At 38.9% G+C, this 25891-nt stretch overlaps 1 protein-coding gene across 1 annotated transcript in view; it reads right to left on the minus strand.

Annotated features, from left to right (window-relative positions):
• The window catches only part of VAT1L (vesicle amine transport 1 like), a 64204-nt gene that overhangs the window by 27219 nt on the left and 11094 nt on the right, over positions 1 to 25891 (minus strand). The window contains exons 4-7 of the mRNA XM_074839618.1: positions 14132 to 14274; positions 10478 to 10581; positions 9178 to 9233; positions 7223 to 7417 (exon numbers count right to left, since the gene is read on the minus strand). Of these exons, the coding sequence (XP_074695719.1) occupies positions 7223 to 7417; positions 9178 to 9233; positions 10478 to 10581; positions 14132 to 14274 (498 nt within the window). The remainder of the gene's footprint in view (positions 1 to 7222; positions 7418 to 9177; positions 9234 to 10477; positions 10582 to 14131; positions 14275 to 25891) is intronic.

The following is a 25891-nucleotide window of genomic DNA, read 5'->3' on the forward strand; positions in this document are numbered from 1 at the left end:
CTAATTAATCTCCAGTACTTTCAAGGTATGTTTTATTCCTCTAAGCATATAGCACTGAAATTATTTGGAGCTTTATTTAATATTTACTTCAGATAAGCATCTTGGTAAAAATTCTTTGCAAAAATCACCTTATTCATGGCTCAGTTTTCTTTCATTTAGAACTTGTGTTCATTACATTTAATGTCGGTGAGGTAAAATTCATGTGGAATAGTTTTCCCCTTACTCTTACCAAAATTTGAAAGATATTTTGGCCTAGAATTGTGCATAATTTGATTGTGAACATACAAGCAAGCTACCCTGAATTATTCAGGTTTTGCTTCTCAGTCTGTTTTCCCCACATCTCAATTTTGAAACCTGTTACATCAGTAAGACATAGCTCCTTGCATTTTTGTACGCTTTGATATCTGCATGAAGCTTGTATTAAACTTGTGTTAGACTTGTTTGTATACAAAGAAGCAATGGTGATGTACAGATAAAACATTTAAATTTACTTTGAAGTACAGATGTTTATTTTACACAGTCAAAGGGAACAATCTCACGCATCAGAACAAAGGGAGTTCTAAGGCAGTATCACAGGACAGTATATATGCAGAGCTAATACCTGTAAATCAGGAAAACAGCTCATGAACAACTGCAAATGAAGTACTGTCAGAGAAATATTCACAGCATCAAAACAAGCAGACTCTTCACTGTAACACTAGAGGAGCGATCATAGCAAAGGAAACACCGATATGCTTGTGGGAGTTCACACAGAATGAGTTACATTTCCCTCCTTCTACAATATAATACTGCAAAGTAAACTGGATTATGCTTATGAAAAAATTATTCTTTTCTGTATTTCAGGGTGGGTTATTACTTTGATTATAAATGAACTTCCACTTTTATCATGTTACTCTAGATTATTTTGCCTATCTTGAAGAACAATTACAGATTCTAAATGCTATAGAAGACACTTCAAAAAAGGTGTAGTTTGTTCAGCTGAAGAATGTCTTCATCAAGCAGAAAAGAGGAAAACTTGCACATGTCATTATTATATTATCACTTGAAGAAAAATAGACACAAGATGGCATTTAGTATTCATTACAAGGTACCAGCCTAATGTGATATTATTAGATTGCCCTCTATGTTAAGAGTAACTAATGGGTCAATTTTCTCTATGTCTTACTATATATATATATACACATACATACACACACACATTAAAGGCTTTTCCCCCTAAAGCTAAGATCAGTGAAAGGCATGAATAACTTTTGATGAAATTAAAAGTCTCTGCTTTAGGGGGTTCAGTTATTATTCTGCTATCATGGGTTTGAGATTTCCCATCCCTCAGCCCTGAATATTGTTGATATCATCGATATCTAAAAGCATGCACTGAGATGGTTATTTATACAAGAAGATGAGTTCAGTGGAAGAAACCAGGTTTATAGCACCTGAATCCTTTGAAGCCACAGAGCAGTGCTAAAACCAGACATATTGTGATGAGTTTGCCCTCTCCAAAACACACTATAAATTCTGTATTGAAAGTGTTCCTTTGTCCAGTGCTTGTCACTGGATTGCAGCTTGATAAGGCTGTGATCTTCGATGTAAAGTTTCTACTGCTTTCCTTTGCATGCTAACAACATTGAAAGCTAACGCAGAGAACAAAAAGTATGCGAGAACAGCAACATGTGAGAAAAGGTTTCTTTTAAAGAAAATTATTGTATCAGCAGGTATTCTATAATGTTACTATAATGTAATCATTTGCACTGTACTCCTTTAGGTTTAGGTTCTTAAAAACAGTTTGGTTTTTCCTCAGCAATTTACTATAGAGAAAAGCTCTGCCTACAAGACAAGGAAATCTCACTTATATAAAAACTGTATTTACAGCTAGACCTGCAACATCTCTCAATTATTCAGCCAAAACCAAACAACGACTGATAGTGCAGTGATCCTTACAAACTAAATTAAAGGTGCAGGGCTCTTTCCAGCCAACAATATTCTATGAGGCACATCATTAGAGTCCTCTGATAGTCATACCAAGATCCACAGGGCTTGATCCATAAATGTATTTAGTGCCTTGATTCCATTGAGCTCAATCACAGCTGAGAGCCACAGTATATTCCTGGATCTGGGCTGCAGTTGTTGCGCTGTTATTTGCTAAGTAAGGAGTTGCTGAAGACACTATTACGTTATCACTACAATACAGTGACATTGGGTGACATTTAGTGCCTACTATAAGGTACTGGCCTGATCTTGTAATAATATCAGATTATCCTCTTACTTTTTAAGATTAAGTAGCAACTCTATTCCACAGGTTTCAACATTTTCATCATTCTTACCGGCCTTAAGGCAGTACAGGTCTTTGATACCATTATTAATATGTAACAGTGCACTCCTGACAAGAATGGACCGAATCCTTGGTACACAGCACAGATCTGCAGTCAGGATGTTTCTCCATAGTCTCACTGGTCATCCATATGGACCAAAATAGCCCAAGTATGAAAACTTTCTGACATACTGGGAGCCCTTTTTGAAGCAGGTAGTCTAGCGTGAGGAAAGGGGCCTAAGATATTTTGATGACACGGACCATATTTTGCGCTGTCACCTTCCTGACTGGCAGTTCATGTGCAAGAATTTGTGAGTTTTGTTTTCCATGCTATCAGTGCTACTGTCAACTGCTGTACATCACTAAAGGTACACATAGCTTCTGTATCAATTACCCGTTATCCCTTGACTACATATTTTCTTTTGCAATTATAAAAAGCTGAAGAAAACAATTTTAAAAGTGCAACGTGTACATTTTTATTCAATACACTAGGTTAAGAACCTTCAGTTTTCATCCTGCTTTTAATCTAGAATTGTCTACTCTGCAAAGCCAAAGATTCACAGACCCTGAGGAGAATGCTAATGCATAAATGCACGCTACAAATTAATCAGTACAAAGAAGAGTGACTACTGCAAATTAAGGATTAGATAAGTAGTTACTAACAAAGAAGCAACCACAAAGCTCAAATATTCACTGAATACTAATTCTGTTTTAAACTCTACTATTTGTAATGAAACGCAATCTTACAAGGCAATCAGCTTTTTACTACAGAACAGCATTTTAAGCATGCACCATCTATAAATTATCTCATCTTTTAAACACTTGAATGCATAACAACTGTACAACAGTGAGATATCTCAACAGCTAATTTATTGTATGACTTCATGCATCTCACGATGAGTAATTCCCCAGTTAGATTTCCATTTTAAAGTATCTATGCATTTTGTTACTGTCTTTTAGTTAAATCTTTCTTATGTTAACTTCATAAAGTGGCTCTAATGGCCTACTTAAGAACAGACTTGACTTTACTAGGATTAATGGATGTAAATGAGATAAAAATTACACTTCCCAAGCCAACACCAACAGATAACACAGCAATACAAGTAGTTTTGCTCCATAGCAGTAGTCAATATTCTAGATCCTGATCTCCCTTATGTCAGTAATAATCTGATGCACTGAAGAAAAAGTAATTTCTAAGTTTCCATCCAGAATAAATTCTGTCCTACTCTCTCTTCAGTCAATTGGTAAACTCATTTAAGCAGCCTGTACTGAAGAGATAGGGCAATCCTCATCCTAAAAAAAAGGCCAGTGAAACTAAGAGCTCTTCCACTGATTTTCATGGCCTTCAAATGAGGCCCTAAAACAAGAGAGATCAGAACACCATAAGGGATTGTAATTAGAATGATCTCACTGACACTCTGACAAACCTTTATTGATCAACAGGAATAGTATCAAGCTAAGTCTGCCTAATAATTTCTGAACAGTGCTATCTTGAATATTATTTGGCAGCCAACTAGACATCACTTAACATACACTATGTGATAGACAAACAGGCATCTAATACCTTTCCCTAAATTCTGTATTACTGCCACTTCAAACACTTTAAAAAGCAAAATTTCACTGCAATTACAATATTCTCTAATCAGTATATTCTTTTAAATTCAAACTGTGTGCTCCTGCAGAACGTATTAAGAAATAAATGCTGTTCAAGGAACCATACCAGGCTCTTAGAACAATGAAATCTTTTTTACACAGTTCACGGAGACCTATTAAAACAGACACAAAACCTTTCTCTGGCTGTTCTCACAAGGACTAGAACTTAAAGCCCTCAATTCTGAGGTTATCATGCAAGGAAGTGGTCCTGTAGCAACCAGCCTTAAGCAGCAAAAGGGAATACCACTGTAAATACAACTCATTGTCTTCTAAGACCGCAAAGATGCTTTCCAGCTCTGATACACAGATGGCTACAGCAACTGATACAGGATTGAAAAGGTAAGTATTTGTACTGTAATACAGTTTTGGAAGAAAGCCAGGTGTCTTCCATGTTCACTTTAGAGAGTCCACATTAATTTGTGAATTGATATTTGCACAAAGAAGGAATACATGAAAACAAATGCAGATGCAGAGTAAATAAAGCAAGCTGAAGGAATGTTTTGGGGATATACCTTTCATATATAGATCAAAACTTTTATGTATGTGATGATGCATTCAGGTATTTAACATTAAACGTTTGGAAAGGTGTCCCATGGTTAAGACTCCTCTGAGAATTTTTTCCTTAAAAGTATTTTCATTTTGAATGTCACTTACTGGATTCAAGCTCATCTCTATGACAAAATTACTAGTCAGAGGACAAATGGATTCTCCCGTGAGCCTCTGGAGAGGGTGATATTCTTCCACAGAAAACCATTCAGTCATTCGTTTTCAAATGCCATGCAGGGAGTCTACCTTTCTGACAATCTCTAGTTAAACATTTATTCTCAGTGCTCTTAAGGGTCAGATTTCCTCAGGAAACATCAATGGTAAAAATTGGTCATATTGGCTTAGTCTCTCATGAAGACTACTGAGAACTGTCAAATAAAAGTGGACATTTGGAAAAAAATCAGGCTTACTCAATAGGAAATGAAAAGCAATCAAATGTCAAACTCTGAAGGGGGGAGATGTTAGAGCTATGGAGTTAAAATAAGAAACCTCCCAAAACAGAACAAAAATACACACCAACCTTTCTTCAGTCTGGTTCCATTTAGTCCTCAGCTATGACACATTTTTCTGTGTATCTTATTAACTTGAGAGTCAGCCCTCAGATATTTTTATACCCACAAAAATATATCCCCAAAATGATAGTGCCCTGAATGAGTAATATTTCAGTAATACTTTGCAATTGATTAAGGACACCTCTAGCACTGTTATACCCCTGCCAGACATCTCCTTCGTAAGTTTCCAGATAGCTCATGGAAAGTGAGCAGGCATGATAAATGAGCTGTAGTTTTCTAGACTGTGCTTTTTAACAGATGTATTTACACATTTCACAATCTACCGGTAGGGATGGTGCGTGTTACTGCCAAATGTTAAGATGAAATGTTATCAAACAGAAGTCTTCCAACAAATTCCCATCATGTTGACTATTAAGATCAGCCTGCTGCATGTAATTTTTTCATGTTATGTCCTTGATCAAGGCTTTTTAAACTACTGTTACTATTTTAATTATCCTTTCCTTACCAATACACGGAAAGTACATACTTACATGAACACAGAAATTGCAGAATGCCTAGAGACTTGTGCCACTTAAAACTTTTAAAATACCTCCTAAGCTTATTTAATTATTAAGTTTAGAAAAACCCACATCAAAAACCTAGAACTGATCCCATTTCTATTTTACACTGCTCTTCAAAGGGCTCCCTCCCTTTCAGACAACAGCAGAGGATTGTGTCTTGCCTGAGCCAGCTGCTCTTTATCACAACATCTGACTTCCCTTAAGCAGTTCCATGGTGAGAATTAGGCACTCCCATGCCACTTGCTGGTAAAAGCCCGAGGTGTTACTGGGTTGCTGTCAGTGACAGTGTGGCCTCAGGTGGATGTTTTAGAGAAACAGGAAGAGATTCCTGGGGAAGTTGTCATTCCTCTGTTTTGCTGGAGAGGAACAAACGGAGCCCATATCATGCTGGACTGTTTGCATCTGCTGTACCACACAGAGTGGCATGTTGGGGTACACTGAGACAGATGTAATGATAGCACGGGGAGACATTAGCACAACCTAAGGCAGTACAGGCCTTGTCACATAAGCTGGCCCAGGCACATACAAGCCCCAGTGAAGGTGCAATGCATCCTGCTCCAAGAACTGTCACAGGCTGAGGCATCCCGCCATACAACTCACAATATCTTACCTGTGTCCATGACAGTGGGGGTGCTATAATGCCACTCGAATAACGAACAACACGCTGGGCTCAGACCCCTGCCCACAGGGCATTCAAAATCTTAATACATTAATAATATTGTATTTTACTAACTCTGATGGTTACTAATTCCTCATGGATGCATGGTAATACCACCTAACGTGCTCAGACAGAATTTTGTCGCAGCACCTTCTGAACAGCAACCGTACAACGATACAACCACAATCCACATTCAGCAGAGCTCTTACAGATCATCATCTTAAGTGATGTGTCAGGCTCAGTGCAGTTCACAAACACATGAAACAAATATTAATCTGGCAGTGCTACTATAATCATGCTGTTTGTTTATATGTTGATGTCTGTTCACACCTCCAAAAATACTTACGTCCATTTTTCAGCATCTTAAGTATAAAGGTCTCAGAAATAGTGCTCTGGTGAAGGGGCTTATAATTGGCCAGGCTATGATCATATTAGTTTCTTTATATGTCTAAGAAGAGCTGAGCAATTCGAAGGAAAAAAAGAACCAAAAAACCCACACTCCACAAACGTAACTTACCTTAAAAGTGATTTCTGATTTGACTGCCTGTGATACATTTTCAGTAACTTCCTGAAAACCTTCCAAGGTTTGCTAGCACAAATATAACACTGAAACTAAAGCTTATGTATTAGATCTTTTCCTCAGAATAGATTTTAAGTTGTTTTCAATGATAATGTCTGCATTTCACACCACACTTGTTAGTCATGACTTAGGAAACAGAAACAATTTTCTAAGATTGAAAACCCACATTATTAGTATTTTCAAGAACTTTGCACAGAGCATTTGAAACTCCAGAAATATTTATTAGAGAAATGTGTTGATAACTCTGAATCATGGAATTTCTAAATAGCAGGGGCTTTGGAGTTAACTTGTGCACAAACTAAAAAGCAGAATATATTAATAACTAGAAAACATATTTAAATCTAATTTCACATCTAAAAGTGCATGTATTTCAGGCATTTCAAAATGGGGAAAGAATTTTGCTCCTACCTCTTCCAAAGCCCATAATGAATCAACCACAGGCTTGATCTTCTTATTGTTATATAGATTTAGGAGTTTGTCCATCACACCCTTGATCAGGCCACCTCGATTCTGTTTGAAAAGTAGATTCAACAGGGAAAATCCAGCAATGACTTTGTTCTCCTCATAGAGCTTGATAGGATTTACTTTCTCAACCTGCCACCACTGGAAAGCAATAAACAACAGCAGGTTAGAAAAACATTATTCAAGAAATGTATAGGAAACTTCACAAGAAAACTATCTGGGCAGATGTGATACACTACTCATCTGTCAGATCTGAACAACAGCCAAGAGAAGCAGTAAAGGTTTTATTTAAGGAAAAGGCAAAAAAGTATGCAGCTGACTGACATGTGGATATAAAACACAGACATGTGTTGCATGAGATTAGGGTGTTCCAAGAATGGTAAACAGATCTGGGTTTAGGATGTGGGTCTAGAAGTACAGAATTTGGACCTCCTTTCTTCTGCTATTCTTTGTTATCTTGAGAGCCATGCAAGCTTCCCAAACGTTCACAGGCAACTCTTGACTATTATTCTTCTCTCAAAACCAAGGAAACGATGCACTGCTTATCAGTTTCCATTTACTCTTCACCCATTATTACATTTGTGATATTTGAGCAAGCCTCATAATATCTAATGAAATTATTTTATCTCATTTAGCCCAAGGGCATCCTTGAGATGGAGATCCCACCTCCTAGCAAGTTTTATTTGAATGGGTCAATTTTTAATTAAAATTTTCATGCAATTTTGATGAGTTAGTTTTGCAGTATAATTACATAAAGAAACTAGTTCTACTTTTATACAAGATTTTATATGCTTTTTTAATTAATTCAATTTGTTCATATTTATTCAGTCAATAAATACCAGTACTATCTGAAAAACATTTCAGTTTAAAATCGATTTCGTTGGGTCACTCTACCCTATGAATTATACACATCTGCATATGTTTATATTAATAGTAAAAAGGCTGTGAAGTAAAGATTATCTTGTTTTAGTTCACAAACACATGACAATAACAAAAATCATGCCACTACAACCATTAAGAAAATGTAGGAGGCAAAGAACAGCTTCTTGCTACAGTCTTTGACTTATCTTGCTCTCAACTACATAGAGACTTTTTAAGCTAATTTCTCCTGGGAAGGAGTTGTTGCTGGAAGCTGTAAATGAGCTCTTGGCAGAAAGAGCGTATGACAGATCTTCAGTCAAGATTTCTCCCTCTGTTTTTCTTGTCTGAAGGAATCACTTTCACTCCTGGTTAATTTATTTCTCACCAGCAGTTTATTTGATATATTTGTCCCTTATTCAATCTCTAGGATTTCTGAGCAGATTTTTGTTGTTGAAGGAAGATTAAGAAAAAAATTTAACACTTGAATTTTGGATCTGTTCACATTATCAATTCGGAAACAAATACAACATCATTATCTCTTTGGTGTCACTTGAACATGCAGAATTGAAAAATGCATTTCTATATGGAACTAACTTCTGAAAAGCTGAAAATGACTGGACACAAGCCCCATCTTAAGAGATATATCTCCTTCAACATCTCCTTTAATTCACCACACTGTCCCAACACTGTTTTCAGATATGAGGAACCTACAGGGTACAGTTATCCATATCCGTGGATATGATATCCTGCCATAAGTAAATAAATAATGCAGTCTAACTTTAAACTTAGCTGTAAAAGAGATATACGTCTAAGAGCTAACAATTTAAATATGCACTGCACACAGATCCAATTCCTGTCTAGCTGTTGTATCAAAAGAAAACACATCAGACCACATTGCAGTTAGAAAACCACTCTCTTTAGCAACATCAGAAGTAACAACTTCTGATATCTGAGATAAATGAGAACGATAAAGATGAAAATGCTACAGAAAAGACTGAAGTTAAGAGGAAAGAGCAGAATCACAGCACTGGGACACTTACGGATTTTGCAAAACTGAAGAAGCTTTTTGTCTCCCCAGTAACCATGTTAGATGAACCTGTAAAAAGTAAGTACATTCACACACAACTTAGTACATGCTGACAGGCAGACCATTTCTTACATGTAAAATCATTTCCACAATGCATATTTAAGAAAAAAATATGTTTCCCAAGTTTTAAAAGGTATTAGTAGACACCCTTATACTTTGGGAATAAATAACAGAGGCCCAGGTGATTGAGCCCTACAAGTTCATAGGTATTCTGAGATGACAAAACAGTCTATCAAATCTTCCAAAACCAGGAACAGGTTAAGTGCTACTAGGCATCTTGAGACCAAAAACTCTTCTATAGCTCTCTCCTCTGCATTAAAATGCCGTTTGTCTCTGATACGCTATTATTTAGCAGTGACCACCACACAAGTGTCCTTTCTCTGTATCTGTAAAAGATACATTTATCTGACCACTACACATGTGAACACATATGCCTGCACACTACAACCTGTTAACAAACGTAATGACAATTCACTGGCAGGGACTTCATTACAAACAGGCAACCAGGTTGGCTTGTACAGTCCAGGCAGATCCCCAAGTGACAATGCGTTCATTGTTGCCACTCTGCTAGCCAGATGAAAGCCCAGAGAAGCAGGTATGCTTATCCAGGATGCCACTGCACCTTCCATGGCGATACAGATATATTCTTCATTTCAAAAGTTTAGCAATCCCTTCAGCTGTCCTCCTACAGAAGCCTGGCCTGCTTTAGCAACACACAGCATGGCAACCTGGCAGAACTACAGGAAAGACATGTTTACTTGTTCTGTGGAGCAGTCCATCTACATGAATGGAAATTTGTGAACAGAAGCCTGGGCCTGAATTCCTCAAAGTCATGTCAAATAAAAACTATAGCATTCTTCCTGAAATCCTTCTCCAAGTTTCCCTCCCACAACAACTATATTACAGTTTCCTTGGCCACACCGATTCCTATGGTGTGTAGAACAAGAAATCCAAGCTTTCTCCTACATTTCTCCTGTATCACCCAATAACGTTTAACAATCTGAAATATATGTTCAGTTTCACTTTTGGATTTTTTTTTTATTTTTATTAAGAGCTTCTTTGTATTACCTATTGTTTTTCAATAATTTAGTCTATGCTCAGCTTCACTAAAATCCTTCATTAGAAATAGTCAAATTGAGAAAGCGTAACACGGTGGCCTCCAGCTCTGGAAGGAGTGGCATGGGTGATTTAAAGAGATTTTAAGCTTTGCAAATCTTTAGTTTTGAAATATGTACCTGGCTTTTTCCACTCACCATATAAAATGTAAGTCCCAAGTGGTTTGAGAAGACTGAGGCCTTTCCCAGTATTTTCTCCACAAAGACAGTCCAAAACAATATCTACGCCATCTGTCGAGATTCTAAAAAGCAAGAAAGAAACCTCACTTTGCAGTAAGAGCCACAGGACTGGTCAGCCAGCATGATACAGGCTGATTGTTAACATAATACTAACATTTTCCAGGTACTTTAGAAAGGCCTCTAAGGCTGAGGCTTTAACTACATGAAAACTTTCTCCTCATCAAAAGACAATTCAAACTCATTCAGTGCTGGAATGTAAGTTTGTTGGGCTAGCCCACCTACACCCTTCAGGCTTAGAAGAGTGGGAAACCATCTTGTTTCCCCTTTTGAGGGCTTTCAGTAAAATTATATTATCAAAAAAAGAGGTGGTAAAGTTCTTTTTGAGTGAATGCAAATGTAAGAGGATGTCTTTTGTTTGGTCAATGAATGTCAGAGAAAAAGGACTTTTTTGTTATTCACATCTTATATTCTTTTTCTGAATTCGTAAAGAAAGAGATCTTATCCTAGTTCTTCTCAGATAAAATGATGTCCTTGTAAAGTTATTTAAAGAGTCTTCTGTTTCAGACTTTGTATCAACTAGATATCAGAGTTAAATCAAGCATAAAGAAAAATTACCAAGAGCTAGAAATCCAGCTCTAAGGATACAATCAGGCCATATTATAGAAAGCAGAAAGTATTTATACTGTTTCAATAAATAGTTGGCATATTTATAATTTTTCAACAAACAGCTTTCTGAATGCAATGTCAATATGATGCTGAAGAAAAAAAATATATCCAAATATCCTGATTTAGTTCTTTTTTTCTGGCAAAACATCAGCCTGCAAAGTCCTATCACTAGTCTGATCTAAGTCTAATATTCTACTTCCTAACCAAGTCAACAGCCAAGCAGTAGTAAATTCTTGATTAATACTCTTAAACAATTATGCAAATAACTGGTGCAGACACTAAAAGAAAATTGCAACCTGGAGACTGTCAAAGGTTTAAGGGGCAGTCAATAGCATCTAATGCCCAGGAACACTCAGCCCCTGATGCCCATGCCTTCTGCAGTGGTACAACTGCAACCAGAAGTCACAAAGTGGTAAAGCTTTATGGCTTGTAATGCATCTTTCTGTTTCCTCACAAAACAAAGGTGATACTCAGACATCCACTGGTTACAAACAGCAACAAAATCGGACAACTTTACTCTTTGGTACTGCTGCCATATGTGGGGTAATAAATTGTTTATATTCAGGCCACTGAATGAGCTTTCACTGTAAATGAATAATGACTTTGCAACCAAACAGCTTTTGGTGGCTTCCACGGTTGAACTGATTCCTCATCCCCTAGGAACATTTCCACATTCCTATCACCTCTGGAGGTTTTTTTTGTTGTTCATTTGTTTGGGGTTTGGTGTTTTGTTTTGGATTTTTTTTTTTTTTTTTTAAACAGACTTTGCTCCCTGGTGAAAGCTCTTCCCTTGAATACCCCAGTTACCTGCAATAAAGCAGGTTCCTATCAACATCCTTTTTCAACCAGGGACCCACCCTTTCATGCTCACAAACCCTCAAGAAATGAAGAGCCTTCCCCTTCTCTTATGACTCCCCCCAATCCAGCATGCAACAAGCAAATGCAGGCTAGCTGTCCTCCCTGCTGGCCAGCCAAACATCTTAAGCAGATAGTATACAGCTAACATACAGCAAACCAAACAACTACACTATTCCCCCCACTGCCTCCTTAAAAAGACAATCTCTCTTTATAGCATTCTCAGAATTACCACTACGGGGTTTTTTTTATTCTTTCAATGCAAAGTGAAAATACACAGATCTGAGCAACAAATCAGAGTACTGGCATATTCTGCAGGGTGCTAATTCTGATTTTTAAGGAGAACTATCAATTGTGCTAATACTATGCACCTCTATACCAGGAAAAAGAACAAACTAGCTTATTGCATCTACATTTTATCTTTTGTACCCACTGGTTCTCTGCCTCATTGGTCTACTGTGAGGTAAAAATGTATGTGAAAATGCAGGATCACTAAAAGGGATTTTAACAGACTTTACAGAGGAGAATTCCACCCCTTCATAACCAGATCTCCTTTTGATTTCAGTAGTTACAGTCTGTTACACAGAGGCGGGGTGGTGTCAGGGAACTGTCCCAAGAAGAACTGTCCTGATGAAGGGCAGAAGCAGTCAATGTTATCTGCAATCATAAAGTTATCAGAAGTTAAAGGGGCTTTATTCCTTTTTTTTTTTTAAGCACTGATTTCTATTGTATCTGCTCCCACATCCCATACCCACTTACATCACATCTGCTGCCCCTGCCAAGGTTGGTGCTGAACTCTGACTAATGTTTTCAAGTGTTCTTTCTTGCCAAATCAGTGTTCGTCAAGTGGGAATTGCTAGAATTCAGTTTTTACCTCACTACAGCAATTTTCCAGGGGCAGCAAAACACTCATATATATATATATACACACACACACACAGACTTCCCCAAGAGAAAGGCTATCAGAGGGCTGAAAAATGTGCTGCAATTCTTCTGAGCTGTAAGAAAATGGTAGGGGTGTCATCTGCTGGACAAGTCTTATCTTCTGTGGTGAAGCTTCCTATATGGAAAAAATCTTCCTTTGATATCAAACGTCCTTTGTGATCGATTGCTTCAAATGTTCTCTTAAGCCCTTGGGAGTGCTCCAGAAACAGTAGCAAGACACCCTGTTTTCAGCTCCAACACCAGTCTGGATTGCTAACAGCTCAGACAGAAGTCTGCTGTATACTGAAGGGCCTCTTCGAGGGCTAGTAACCCTCGTACTAAGAGACTTTGAGACGTTGCATGTCACTCTGAGGAATGCAGAAGTTTGACAGGAAGCCTGTCAACTGTACTACCTTGGGGTGCCCCTTTGAGAAATTTCTTGGTTTATGCCCAGCTACATAATCTAGTATTTTGACAGATATAAGATGAAGGGAAAACATTATTCTTATCTGTCTGACAAGTAAAATCAAAAGGACATTTTTTACTAAGATTTTTCTTATCAATTCTAAAGTTTTGCCACCTGTATCAACATCAATATCTAAAAACAGACAAATTGGAAAACAAAGTATTTGAAAGCATGTAAATAGAAACACACATGATGACTTCAAAAGGCAACAGAACGATTCTAATCTGAATGCAAACAAACAAAATCTAAGGATCCGAAATTAAAACAGACATCATGTGCTCTGATATCAATCCCTGGCAGAGGATAAAAACCCAGGCAGATAGAAACACACCAGAGAACTCCAAAACCTGGATAACTTACAGATCCACTGAAAATTTCTTACTCAGTGCATTACAGTGAGCTACTACATACGCTAATAATAGCAGAGTACATCCTTCTGTTAAGACCTTTACTCTTTTTCACTTACTTTGTTCAGAACAGATGTCCAAATACAAATATGGACTAACAAAGCTTATGTTGCTTATAAATAGGGAGATGCTCGCTATCTTGTCCCTTGTAGTGGACAGATGGAATATCTGAAATAAACCACAGTTCCCAAACTCACAAGTGTAATCTCTTCACATAAATATGATGAGCCCGGTGTCTTTCACAGTATTTTGCCAAATGCTATACAAACCTTTTTCAGGAAAATAAAAGATTACCTTTTTACTTCTTGAACATAGTCTGCATTTCTGTCAAACAGGTGAGTTACTGAGTCTTTGATGGCTTCATGTTTGAAAGATGAAGCTGTTCCAAAAACAGTAACATTGGGAATGGTTGAACAGAGCTGAGCAACAGCTTGACCCTGCAAACACATTATTATATTAGTTCAGTGACATGGAAATTGGTTGACAGACTTCACAGCTGCCAATTCACTCATGACACAGCAAAATCCAAACCCAAACATGTGCAAGGACTTCCCAAACTAGTTTCTTAACCAGTGCAATGCAGTTCAGCCACAGGAAAAAAAATACACTTAAATCAAAAGGATGTTCTGAAGACAAAGCAACTGCAAGGACAAAAGTAATTTCATGTCTCAAAAATTGTACTGGAAAACAGTTCTTCTTGATCTTTTAACAAAGGCAGTGTAATTTAAGGAAACGGCATTAATTTATAAGGACCACCAAAAGTGATTACTCAGAGTGCTAGAGAAATATTTCTCATTTGCTACTTTCATCCTATGTGCATTTTCCCCAGAGCCCCTTGAGTAATGTCAGCAGCACACTTTGCACTTCACAGGGTTGACTGCTTCTGCACCGTGATTCAAATCAGGCTTGGGGAGGAGTGGCTGGAGAGCTGCCAGTCAGAGAGGGACCTGGGGGTGTTGATTGACAGCCAGCTGAACATGAGCCTGCAGTGTGTCCAGGTGGCCAAGAAGGCCAATGGTATCCTGGCTTGCATCAGAATTAGTGTGGCCAGCAGGGACAGGGAAGTGATCTTACCCCTGTACTCGGCACTGGTGAGGCCGCACCTCGATTACTGTGTTCGGTTTTGGACCCCTCACTACAAAAAGGACATTGAATTACTGGAACGTGTCCAAAGAAGGGCAACGAAGCTGGTGAAGGGTCTGGAGCACATGTTGTACGAGGAGCGGCTGAGGGAACTGGGGGGGTTTAGTTTGGAGAAGAGGAGGCTGAGGGGAGACCTCATCGCCCTCTACAGCTACCTGAAAGGAGGTTGCAGAGAGCTGGGGATGAGCCTCTTTAATCAAGTAAGAAGTGATAGGACAAGAGGTAATGGCATCAAGTTGTGTCAGGGAAGGTTTAGGCTGGATATTAGGAAGCATTTCTTTACAGAACGAGTAGTCAGGCGTTGGAATGGGCTGCCCAGGGAGGTGGTGGAGTCCCCATCCCTGGAGGTGTTTAAGAGTCAGGTCGACTTAGCGCTGAGGGATATGGTGTAGTTGGGAACTGTCAATGTTAGGCTAATGGTTGGACTGGATGATCTTCAAGATCTTTTCCAACCTAGATGATTCTGTGAAATCCTGTCTGTTCATGGGGAAGGCCTTGAAGCACCTGTCACCAGAACAGAAGTTCTGGCTGATAATGTACAACCACTTGGCTCCTCTAGTACTCAGACACAGCTTTTATGCTTCAGGTTTTTGAAGTCCTAATACAGAAGGTCTAGTGTAGTCAGTCCCAAGACAGCATGTAACCTACGATTCCTAAGCGACCACGTTTTCTTATGGTTTCAGTGGGAGACAGCAACTTGACATAACAAATACTGCATAGTAAAGCAAATCTGGTTTCTCTGTTATTAATGACAATAACTATTACTGATTTTTCAAAATGCAGAAATAGCCTTGAGTCACACTAACAGGTCTGCTTAGGTCAGTGCCCCAACACCAAAAACTGATTAACAGCAAAGGGGATAAAATGACCTAGAGCATGTGTAGGAAAATCATTCTCCCAGTATATCCCTGTGTCTGGGCAGGAATCCAGTGGAGTCAATCAGATACTACGTTGGTGCTTAGGTAGGACTTGGGGCATTAAGAGAATTTGTGCACTCAAATGCCTGTACTTTGACTTTCCAGTTTTGGGCCCCAGAAGGCTTCCACTTCTGTAAGTTTTAACCTCTAATTTCATGAGGCTGAGAGAAGAAGGGAAGCACTGCGTAAATGCTGAGCCATCTAGATTTCAAAAAAGATCCTAACAGGTCATCTTTTTACAACTGCGGGTTTTGTTTTACTCTTAACACACTAACAAATGGAGACAGGCTTTTGGTAGCCACATCCTGCCTCTTGTCGTAACCACATTATTCTGCTGGAGCTAGCACAGTTACACAGATATGCCCAGAAGCAAGAAAGGGCACCGTCATTCTAAAAATAATGTCTGAGAATTCAGCAGATTCTCTACTTATATTTACAGGCAAAAGATTTTAATCTGTAAACTGTATGCATGACCAGTAAAATCATCCATGGATAAACACATTTCTGTTCATTTCAACCAGAAACCCTGATTATTACTATGTAAATACCAGTAACCAGTGCTTGGGTTTTATTTACAGTAGAATAATTAGATAACCCTGCATACCCTGGGGGTCTTGGCATACTCACATATAATGCGGAATGTAATTGCTCCTGACAATCCTCCGAGCTGAACAGTGCAAGACAGAACAATATTATTATTTATATATGGTGGCATCCAGGAGTTTTAGATTGGTTTCCTACTGGATTAATTAGTAAACAGCTAGACAGCAAGGCACAGTTCATGTGATCCTTTGGGCAGGTACCAATAGACACAGAGAAGAGAGCAGGAGGGATGCATTCTCATTCTTACTTTACAAATGAGAAAATGAAATAGCACAGCAAATTGAACACCCTGTCCAACAGCTCACAGAAACTTATATCAGGATCCAGGTACGAATGCTGATTCGTACCTTGGTAATCCAATACCAAACATAAGTGACCTTTTCTTTTTAAAATCATCCACTATTTTCCTGGGTTGGAATCCCTAATGTCTTAGAAATCACAGGAAAATCCATTCCTGAGGGGCCTCATCTCACAAGATGTAACATCTCCAGGGAGCAGAAAACGTTTCACTCTTCCAATACTTCATTTCTCTATTACTTACCCTCTCATTCTGAAACCTAGGTTTTAGTCACCACAAATATTGTAACAAAGTTACAAGAAAAAAATTAATCAGGATTTTGTATCTCTCCTTTTCTTAGTCATTTTCACTACAACCCTCTTTTCTCACTTTCTGTGTCTCCCAGAAAAACCATCACACACTGTGATTCAGGTAAGTCAGGGTTTTATAATGCACGCTAGTTCAGTGAAATTCTGACATTATTGATCTATTCTCTTAATTAGTTTTCTGCATTTTCAATCTAACTTGGGAAGACAAGGGATAATGAATATATCCTGAATCAAAAACACTGAATGTTTAAAAGGTCAAATATTAGAGTAGAAAACATGTTGATTTTTATCCTGCAGAAGATGATTAACATTTAACAAACTGACAGTCAGATGAACAGGAGAAATGCACAAAAACCCAGGATGTGCATAACCTATTTTGCTCCTGACTCAAACTCGTTAGTACACCCCTCCCTCCCCCCACAGAGATAAGCTTATCTAAAATCCCAGATCAGAATACTTTCCAGCTTTCTGTAGATATTTAAAGCCTAAAACTGACTCATATGACCAGTACGTTTATAACTGGATGAACGACATCACTGAAGTATTTTAAGGCAATTCCATGAAACATTCTTCTATAGCTTTCTGAAGATCTTAATTTGACATTGACCCGTATTTATTTTTGTGCAATCTAGAAATAAAGGCTGATAATGGACTTTTCATGCTTCCCCCACCAAAATAGGAGAATTGAACTCAACCTATGAGCTCAAACATTTCACTAATTTCTGTGGAATTCAACTAAGCTCCAAAACAGCACTGTGGCTACGCAAGTCTCTTAAATCTCTTTGCTAATCCCTCAAGTCATCTAGCTACCTCTGCATCAGTAGTTAGTGTTTAGAGGGCTATACATTTTAATTGCAAGTATGTGAGGCCCCAGTGTTCGGAATGCCCATAGCTCACAAAGGGTTCTGCAGCTGGAAGTAAGAACATCCTCCTCCCAGGGCTGACGACATATCCATGCGGCTCCTGTCCCCCCGCACACTCTCAGCAGAAAGCACCTTTTGATCATGGGGGCACACAAGTCCTGTCTTGTCTTTTGGATTCCAAAGCCGCTCCCCTCCTAAAAACTGCTTTGTGGTAGACAGAGACTAGAGGGCTGTCTCCTCTCTGCCAAAACAAAACCACATCATCTCTGCTATCAGCTTTCACCATGGAGATCACATGGATATGGAAGCAGGCACCATATCATCAGAAATAGCCTATGAACTCTAAAGACTTCCAAGAGGGTGTTTAATTAGATAGGCATGATTTAAAATATGAAAATAAAACTCTTCACACATTTAACTTCTCATATATCATGCAAATTTCTACATATAAGTACTGACTAGATTCTTGCTTCCTGAACCTGGGAAAATTAATGAGTGGCAAAAAATAATTCTCACTTGGGCAATTAATTTTACCTTTAACAGGATTTAGCAGTCTTTGAAAAAAATGATCAATTGCTTCACTGAAGGGACAGACATGGTTACAAAATATTCCCTTAAAATGGAATTAATCTCCTTTAAAATACATGTATTTTATATACTACTTATCATGCAGTACTCTACACAGTGAGTTCTCAAAGAAATTAATAACCCGGATCTGCGTTCTGTGGAAATGAAGCATGTCTCCTAGAACTGGATTTGGCATAGAAGTCTTGTGTCTCTTTAGCCTCAAAGTCTGTTTGATGGATTCCTTTTCAAAGTGTCCTGTCAATTTATAAAACCAGTACGTTGAACCTAATCTACACATATGATTATTACAGACTGTACTATAAATGGATATTCTTATAGTAGTTTTAGATCCAGTAAAGAGATTGAGATTTCTTTACATCCCTTTGCTCTAAAGCCCAACTTTAAAACCACAGGACTGGAAACTTCTGCTACTGAGATAATCACATAAAAGAAAAGTAGATTTTTAAGAAGTAAAAATGAAATAGACTGTTCTGTGCATTTAAACAATTTCAAAGTAAAAAAAAAAACGTCACTGACATTTAAAAGTCAATATAGAAGGCATGTATAGAAGAAAACATAGCATTAATAAACTATTTAGATTATTAACTTAAAATTGGATGAAATACAAGTAAGGGGTATAAGTTAGCAGATTTCTGAAAGGGTCTGACCTACTGGCACAAGCCAGACCTCAATCTGATGTGCAAGCTGTGCACTGAATTACAGCAGTTATAGATCAGCATACTTTCAAGAAAGCATCTTTTTAGGTATTATGTAAACTGAAGCCAGCTTTATAGTCAGACAGAACAAACCATCTAAAAGATACCGCCCTGCAAAACTACATCTATTAGAACCAACAGCATCTGTAAGAAATTACCATTTCTATGATATATTTTTGCAGCCCAAAGGTGCTACAGCATTTTAAAAAAGTCGTTCAGACTTAATCTTGCACAAGAAACCTGTCTGGAACTGAACGTGAGAAGAATCCACATTTCCAAAATGCTTCGATGCCACATAACCATATCGGAAGGTGGTATGAAGTACACAAACATAGTAAGAAAACTGCAAGAGAAGACATCTACTAATCTCCTGGCATCAAGGAAAACTTCTCTAGTGTTAGGAGAAGTCAGATACACAACACTCCATCTCCTGAAGGTGTCATTTTTCCAATTACAGCAGAGGAAATTGGAAACCAAACACTAAGGTGAACATTGAGTGGAGAAACTGAAATGTAATTCCTGAACAAGTGTAAGGCAGCATCTGCTACACTCAGTGCACCACAAGTAAGTTCTGGAGTAGAGGGAGGGGAAAAAAGAGTCACCACAAGATAATGATCTCTTTTACCCTCAAATTCTCTTGTTTTCTGCAACAATTAGCAGGGTGGTTTTTTTCCTACTCCATTGCAAAATTGTGCGGTTGAGGTGTATCTAAAACTCAGGGCTGAATCTCCCATTTAGTACAAATCCTCTTCCATTTAGTGGAGCTACACCAACATACTCCAGCTGAGATCCTTGCCCAGAGGACATAAACTTTATCTGAAAAGGTAGAACAGCCAAAGAAGAGTTAAGCACTGCCCATCTGTGACATGACTCAGCAGGGGATTCAGGGAAGGACACGTCCTCTGGGGAGCACAGGGCTGCAGAGGCCTTCAGAGACTGCAGCCTGCTTTGGTCAGGGAAATTGCTTTTTGTGTATGACTCGCCAGGCCTCTGTGTTTGATTAACAGATTATGCTCTGAGGCAGTGTCTGGAAATAGACTCTGGCATGGCACTGGGACTCTCCTGCGCTGCCGAGGGAGCACAGCCGCTGCTTTAGAGCCATTCAGCGGCCCGGGGCAGCTCAGCGTTCAGATAGCCTGTCTGGCTTTAACTGAGACAGCCTGGGTACTTAACGCAGCCTAGACTTGGTTACTCAGAGCTCTGTGTGAGCTGATTTATTCCCTTCCTCGGCTGCTGGAGATGAAATAAGAGGAAAGCACTACATCAAATGCAGAACAGCTATGAATTGCTACTATGAAAATAGCAGGTGCAGTCCCGGGAGGTATCGGGTAAAGATTTCAGCAAAGTGGGAAGTACTAATGCCATTGTACAGTATGCTGGCCAGGACCATCACAAGAGCAGAGTAAATTCTGATTATTCACATTCAAGGAGGACTGACTCAAACACAAGAGTGCTATTTAATGTGCTCCTACCTGCTAGGTGCAGACAGACCTAAATTCAGTCTACCCATACAATATTTAAAAGGATCAGGGATGCTGTGAGACCTGTTTTAAAAGGCTCTGGCTTTCATACCAGCTTACTGCTGTTTTGTTGCCAACCAGCTTAGAGCCCAGGAAATGTGTATGTGTCTGCCTGGACCAATGTCTGTAGGATGACTGAGGAAACAGACTTATAAAAAAGCATTATGAACAAACCAACCTGCTTTCAGCCTGAAAAATACAGGCCAAGGAGAGATTTGATTCTGAGCTTGTTCTACCCATAAACACATATACATCCTACCAAAAAGATCTGAAAGAAGTGCCCCCAAGAGGAAAGAATAGCTAATTTTAATTAATGGACAACACCAGCAAAACAAAGATACATTAACTGGCCAAAAATAAAGTCTGGAACCCGAGAAAGATTTCTCACCGAGCAAGAGAGAGCAGAGAGAATTTGAATGGATAAACATTAGGGGTTTTTTTTAAGAAGAAATTTGATAATTCTCTTGAAATGGTTCCTATATGCCTATGATAGCGGGTGACTAGATTTACTAAGGAGTGCCAGTTCTTTGTCAGATAAAACATCACCACTTCAGTGATTCAGTTTGGAACACATCCTCAAATATTTGCAATTTATGCAAGGGAGACACAATAAAAAAGAGGGTTCCTGCCAAGCAGTAACCAATCCTGCCAGGATGACCTATATCTGCTGCCAAGTCAGATTTACCCTTCAAATTCAAACATGAGAGCTGCATCTGTAACTTACTCTGCTTGCACTTCCTCTGCTGCTGAGCCTGAAAGGGAAGGTCAGATCACAGCTTCAGGGTAGCAATCAATGTTTCCGCATGAAAGGCAGCTTAATTTTAACATCTGTAAGATCGAAATGCTAAAGAATTGGCTAAAAATTCTGCCTTCCATCTGAGGGGTTAAGTGATGAAATCGAAGTGTTTACACAATCCTGATAAATGACTAAAATTCAGAATAGGAAGTACATAAAGAGCAAACAAATAAGCAAATGGGCATAATGGCTGTCTCTCACAAACCTAAATCCCTGAAAGAATTCATTTTCCAGGTAGATATCATAGAGATAGAGACAAGATTCATTAAAGCTAGAAAAGAAGAGCCTAAGGTTTTTTTGCCTTGTGGTTTTTTGGTTGGTCGAGGCAGGGGGGTGGGGGGGGGGTGGGGGGGGGGGGTGTTGGTTGTTTTTTGTTGTTTTTTTCTTTTATATAACAGTCCTGTATTTATACTAATTCAACTAATCCAGGATACAGTTTACAAGTTTACATGAAGAATTTTAAGAGCAACTTTATAACCTCATACAAGCCTGTGCTATGACTTGTACCTAATGCACTGACTTAAACAACCTTCATTTTAAAGAACTAATTGCTTCATACAGCAGATCAGTCCCAGCAGGGTGCATGCTACTGCTCAGTTTTCTCAGTGTATTTTCTTCAGTTGCCACTTTGCTTCACTTGAAAAAAAGACGTGGGAGTATATTTGTGAAGGGAGCTACTCTGTCGTTGTCTTACAGTCATTTCAAACATTAATTACAGCATTTTACAGTTAAAATAGGCGAATATATATCCTACAGTAAGTCATATGTTCTTGCAAACTCATATTTCTAAGCATTAATTTCTACGTATGGATAATAGGAAGTTTTTGAAGTTCAGTGTTAGCTGATTTTCTCCTTATTTTAGCAATCAGTTCAGAAGAATGCTTAAACATTTCCATAGCTTTAAGCATTTAAACTCTCTTCATATTACACAGTTACATTTTTTTTGTAAATTATCAAACTGCCCTGCCACTCAATATAATGGTTTAAGCAGAAGTGTTAAGTGTCCTGCTAAGCTGAGGCCTGAAAGGGGCGTATGACAAGTGTTGTCCTTGTTAGATCTTGGTCAGTAGCAGCTCAAGCAATAACAGAATGCTTTGCAAGGTATTAATTTATTGTCAAGTCCGATCGAATCATGCAATGTAACTGTGAGCCTGTACCATGCTTTCCTAGAAGGCCCCTAAAATTTCTCCAGCCTGCTTCACTGTCCAGGTTGAGAGTCGAGGCTCAGTCTCTCAAACTCCCCTGTCTCAGGGGGGAAAGAGAGACAGGCAAACCAAACCACCCCCTGAAGCAGCCCCCTTTCTAAACAACCAAAATCAACAGCCAGCCCTAGGAAACAAAAGCAAATACAATCTCTTCTTTCAAACCCCCTTTTTAAGCACTGCAGCAGGTCCTCCTCTTCAGATGGAAGGCTACCGTGTACCAACAGTGTCAGACGCAGAGTTTGTGAGTGTCCCCCTCTCTCCTCCTGGTTCACAGAGACAAAATGCTTCCCTACAACTAGCAACATTTCCTGCCATGAACAGGGAAGATCGCATGATGCCCTGACTTTTCAGCTCAGTGGGTGGCAGGGAGGGTACACACTTGGTATATGGAACAGGATTCAAGTCTCTGTAACAGAGACACAGGTATGTGAGACTTTCTTCAACGTAAGTTATCTTGGTACATTTCCTTTCTCTCTACATCATCTTCTGATGTCCCCTGGAATTTCTGGAAATAAGTAACTGACTTATCTAAAGCATCCTGTGAGACATTAAAGGATACTGTCACATTCTAATCATATCCCAGGCACAGATGGAAAGACAACTGCTGTAGTTACCTCACTACCAAAAATATCCATAAACAAAAATAAGACCACATAAATAAACCAAGGCAATATATAAGTAAAGGTCCTAGAGAATTTTTGCTGACTCAATTTATTGAAAAAGTTGCAGGATCCTCCTAAAGAGGACTGAGGAGCCAGAACAAAGGACCTCACAAACATTTCTAAAGCAACAAGTTCTTTTTCATAAACTGCCTGAAGCAGCTAAAATAATGATCTTGCATAATGAGAAAGGAACAATTATAAACTCCTAGTCCCACAGGGAGCCTATTGTCTCATTAAAGTGTTCTGGAATTTCTATGACATTTAGAAACAAACTGGACAGGTTTCCCACTTGCTGAAAGTGGGAATGGACCTTCTATCTACTAAAGCAACAGCACAAAAAAAAACCTCTTCCTGTAGTGATTTCAGTGCCAGTTTTCTGTTTTATTGAGAACTTTGTGAGAATGATTTGTTTGATCAAGACTGTTGAATTTTTCAAAAGATTAACCAACAGATTATTAGAGTGGTTTAAAGAGTAATACAGATCCTTGTGAAATCTTTATGTCTAGTTAGCAGAAAGGGGAGGATGGAATCAATCTGGAGATGCACAGAAATTTTACCTGTAAGACCTATCAAGCAGTGGAAAGTGTCTTTCCTTTCCAATTCTAGCTCTACATGATCCTCCCTTACAAGGGCCAACAAGCTACATGAGGCACTCCCTTGCAGGCCTGCCAGCCCTGTCTCCCTCTCATGTGCAGGCCCCCCTGGATCATACACAGACCTTTACCAGTTATTGCCCAAGTTGGCTGCTCTTCCTGCATCTCTGGTCTTTCCCTTGGAAACTCTGTGTTATTTAACTACTTAGCAGGTGATGGATCTGGTTTCTCCTTGTTCTCCTGGCAGCCAGCCAGGACTCATCCTTCCTTTAGCTTCTCTCAGAGAAGGTCCACAAGCAGCCACAGCAGAGGACCTGTCAAAAGCGGCTCATTGAGCATCTGTGATAGAAGAGAGGAAACCAGCAGCTCCTTACAGGAACAGCCCAGCACAGAGGTTGGGCACTAGTGAAGAATACGTGAAAGTTGGTAGAGAATTATCAGTCCTTCAGGAAGAGAAGGAAGAAATAACAGAGGCAAGTGAGGTTAGAAAGAGGAGGAGAGAAAGAAATAAAGAAACTTACCACGGACACTTTATCTTAATATGGAGAAGGAGTTCATTTTCTCTAGATACATGCAAGGATTGTTTTTGGGTGTTTTGCTAATTCTGTACACTCTGCCTGGGTCTGTATAGTGTCAGCTGGGCAAATGGCCTGACAGCTAAAGCTGAGCCTTCGATTCCTGTACAATACACAGTCCCCAAATGTGTGGTCTCATGTTGCTTTAACAGTCCTAAATTCCACAGGAAAGCATTTAATATTAAAGAACAATAAAGTCAGCCATAACACTCTAGGTTGTACTGTGCCAAAGCATAATACGATTATAAATTCCATTCATTTACAGAAGTATTCCAAGAGGACCATTTACTGCAAGTAGGATTATCATTAGCTAAAAATACTTTGTACAGAGAACTCATGAATTTATTCCTTTGATTACAGCCTTCTTTTATGAGAACCTGAAAGGTCTAAGGGCATAGAATTAGGGATATGGTGTCTGGGGCTGCCCACCAGACCTCAGCAGACAACCAAATATTAATTTAGCATAAATAAGGCATAACAGCAAAATAGAAGAGGTATTCCAATTTGCAAGGCTGAGATCTGCTAACGTTCTCAAGTCCTAAAATCTGTTTTATGGAAGAGGACTGCATAATTTCAGATGTAAACAAACTCCTGTCAGTATCTTAATATTTTGCACAAGCTTAAATATTTGCAAAAGGAGAGAGATTTTCCTAAAACATAGTTCAAGAAACTGGTAACAAACACAAAACGTTGACGTTTTATTTCATTGTGTGGCTTGGTATTCCACCAAATTCATCCTACTGTTGCTTTGCCCATGTAATACAATGCCTCCTTGCTAATGATCCAAACTATGACATGCACCAGCCACCACTGACTCAAATTCAGTATTTGTGTATTTTCCCCAGGGTTGGTATGATAATGCTTTTCATTGCTTTCAATCCCTCTACAACAAAGGGAAAAAAAAGTCTTTCCCAGAGAAAGCACCACACATTTGCACACGGTATTTGCAGGAGTATTCCAAGAGGGATATTTACTGTAAGGAGGATTACAGTTACCTACAAATACCTTGTCCAGGGAGTTGATTTATTTTTTCCTTTCATTACAACCTTCTTTTACATAGAAGTACAAGGTGTGTAAGCTCAGGAACGCAGTGCTTGGGACAACACTTGCTCCTTGATCTCTGACAACCAGTTAGGGGGTTTTGGAGAGGTTTTTGGGTAGAGTTTATTGTCAGAACATTTTTATTTCACCAGAAGCTCCTGCCAACCATTCACATCAGCATTTTGATGGGAAAACAGATGCAGTTCCTCCCACCGCAATCCCTCACATAGGGAAGTCTGATATCAAA

Source organism: Strix aluco, chromosome 14 (assembly GCF_031877795.1).
Source record: "Strix aluco isolate bStrAlu1 chromosome 14, bStrAlu1.hap1, whole genome shotgun sequence".
NCBI classification, from domain to species: Eukaryota; Metazoa; Chordata; class Aves; order Strigiformes; family Strigidae; genus Strix; species Strix aluco.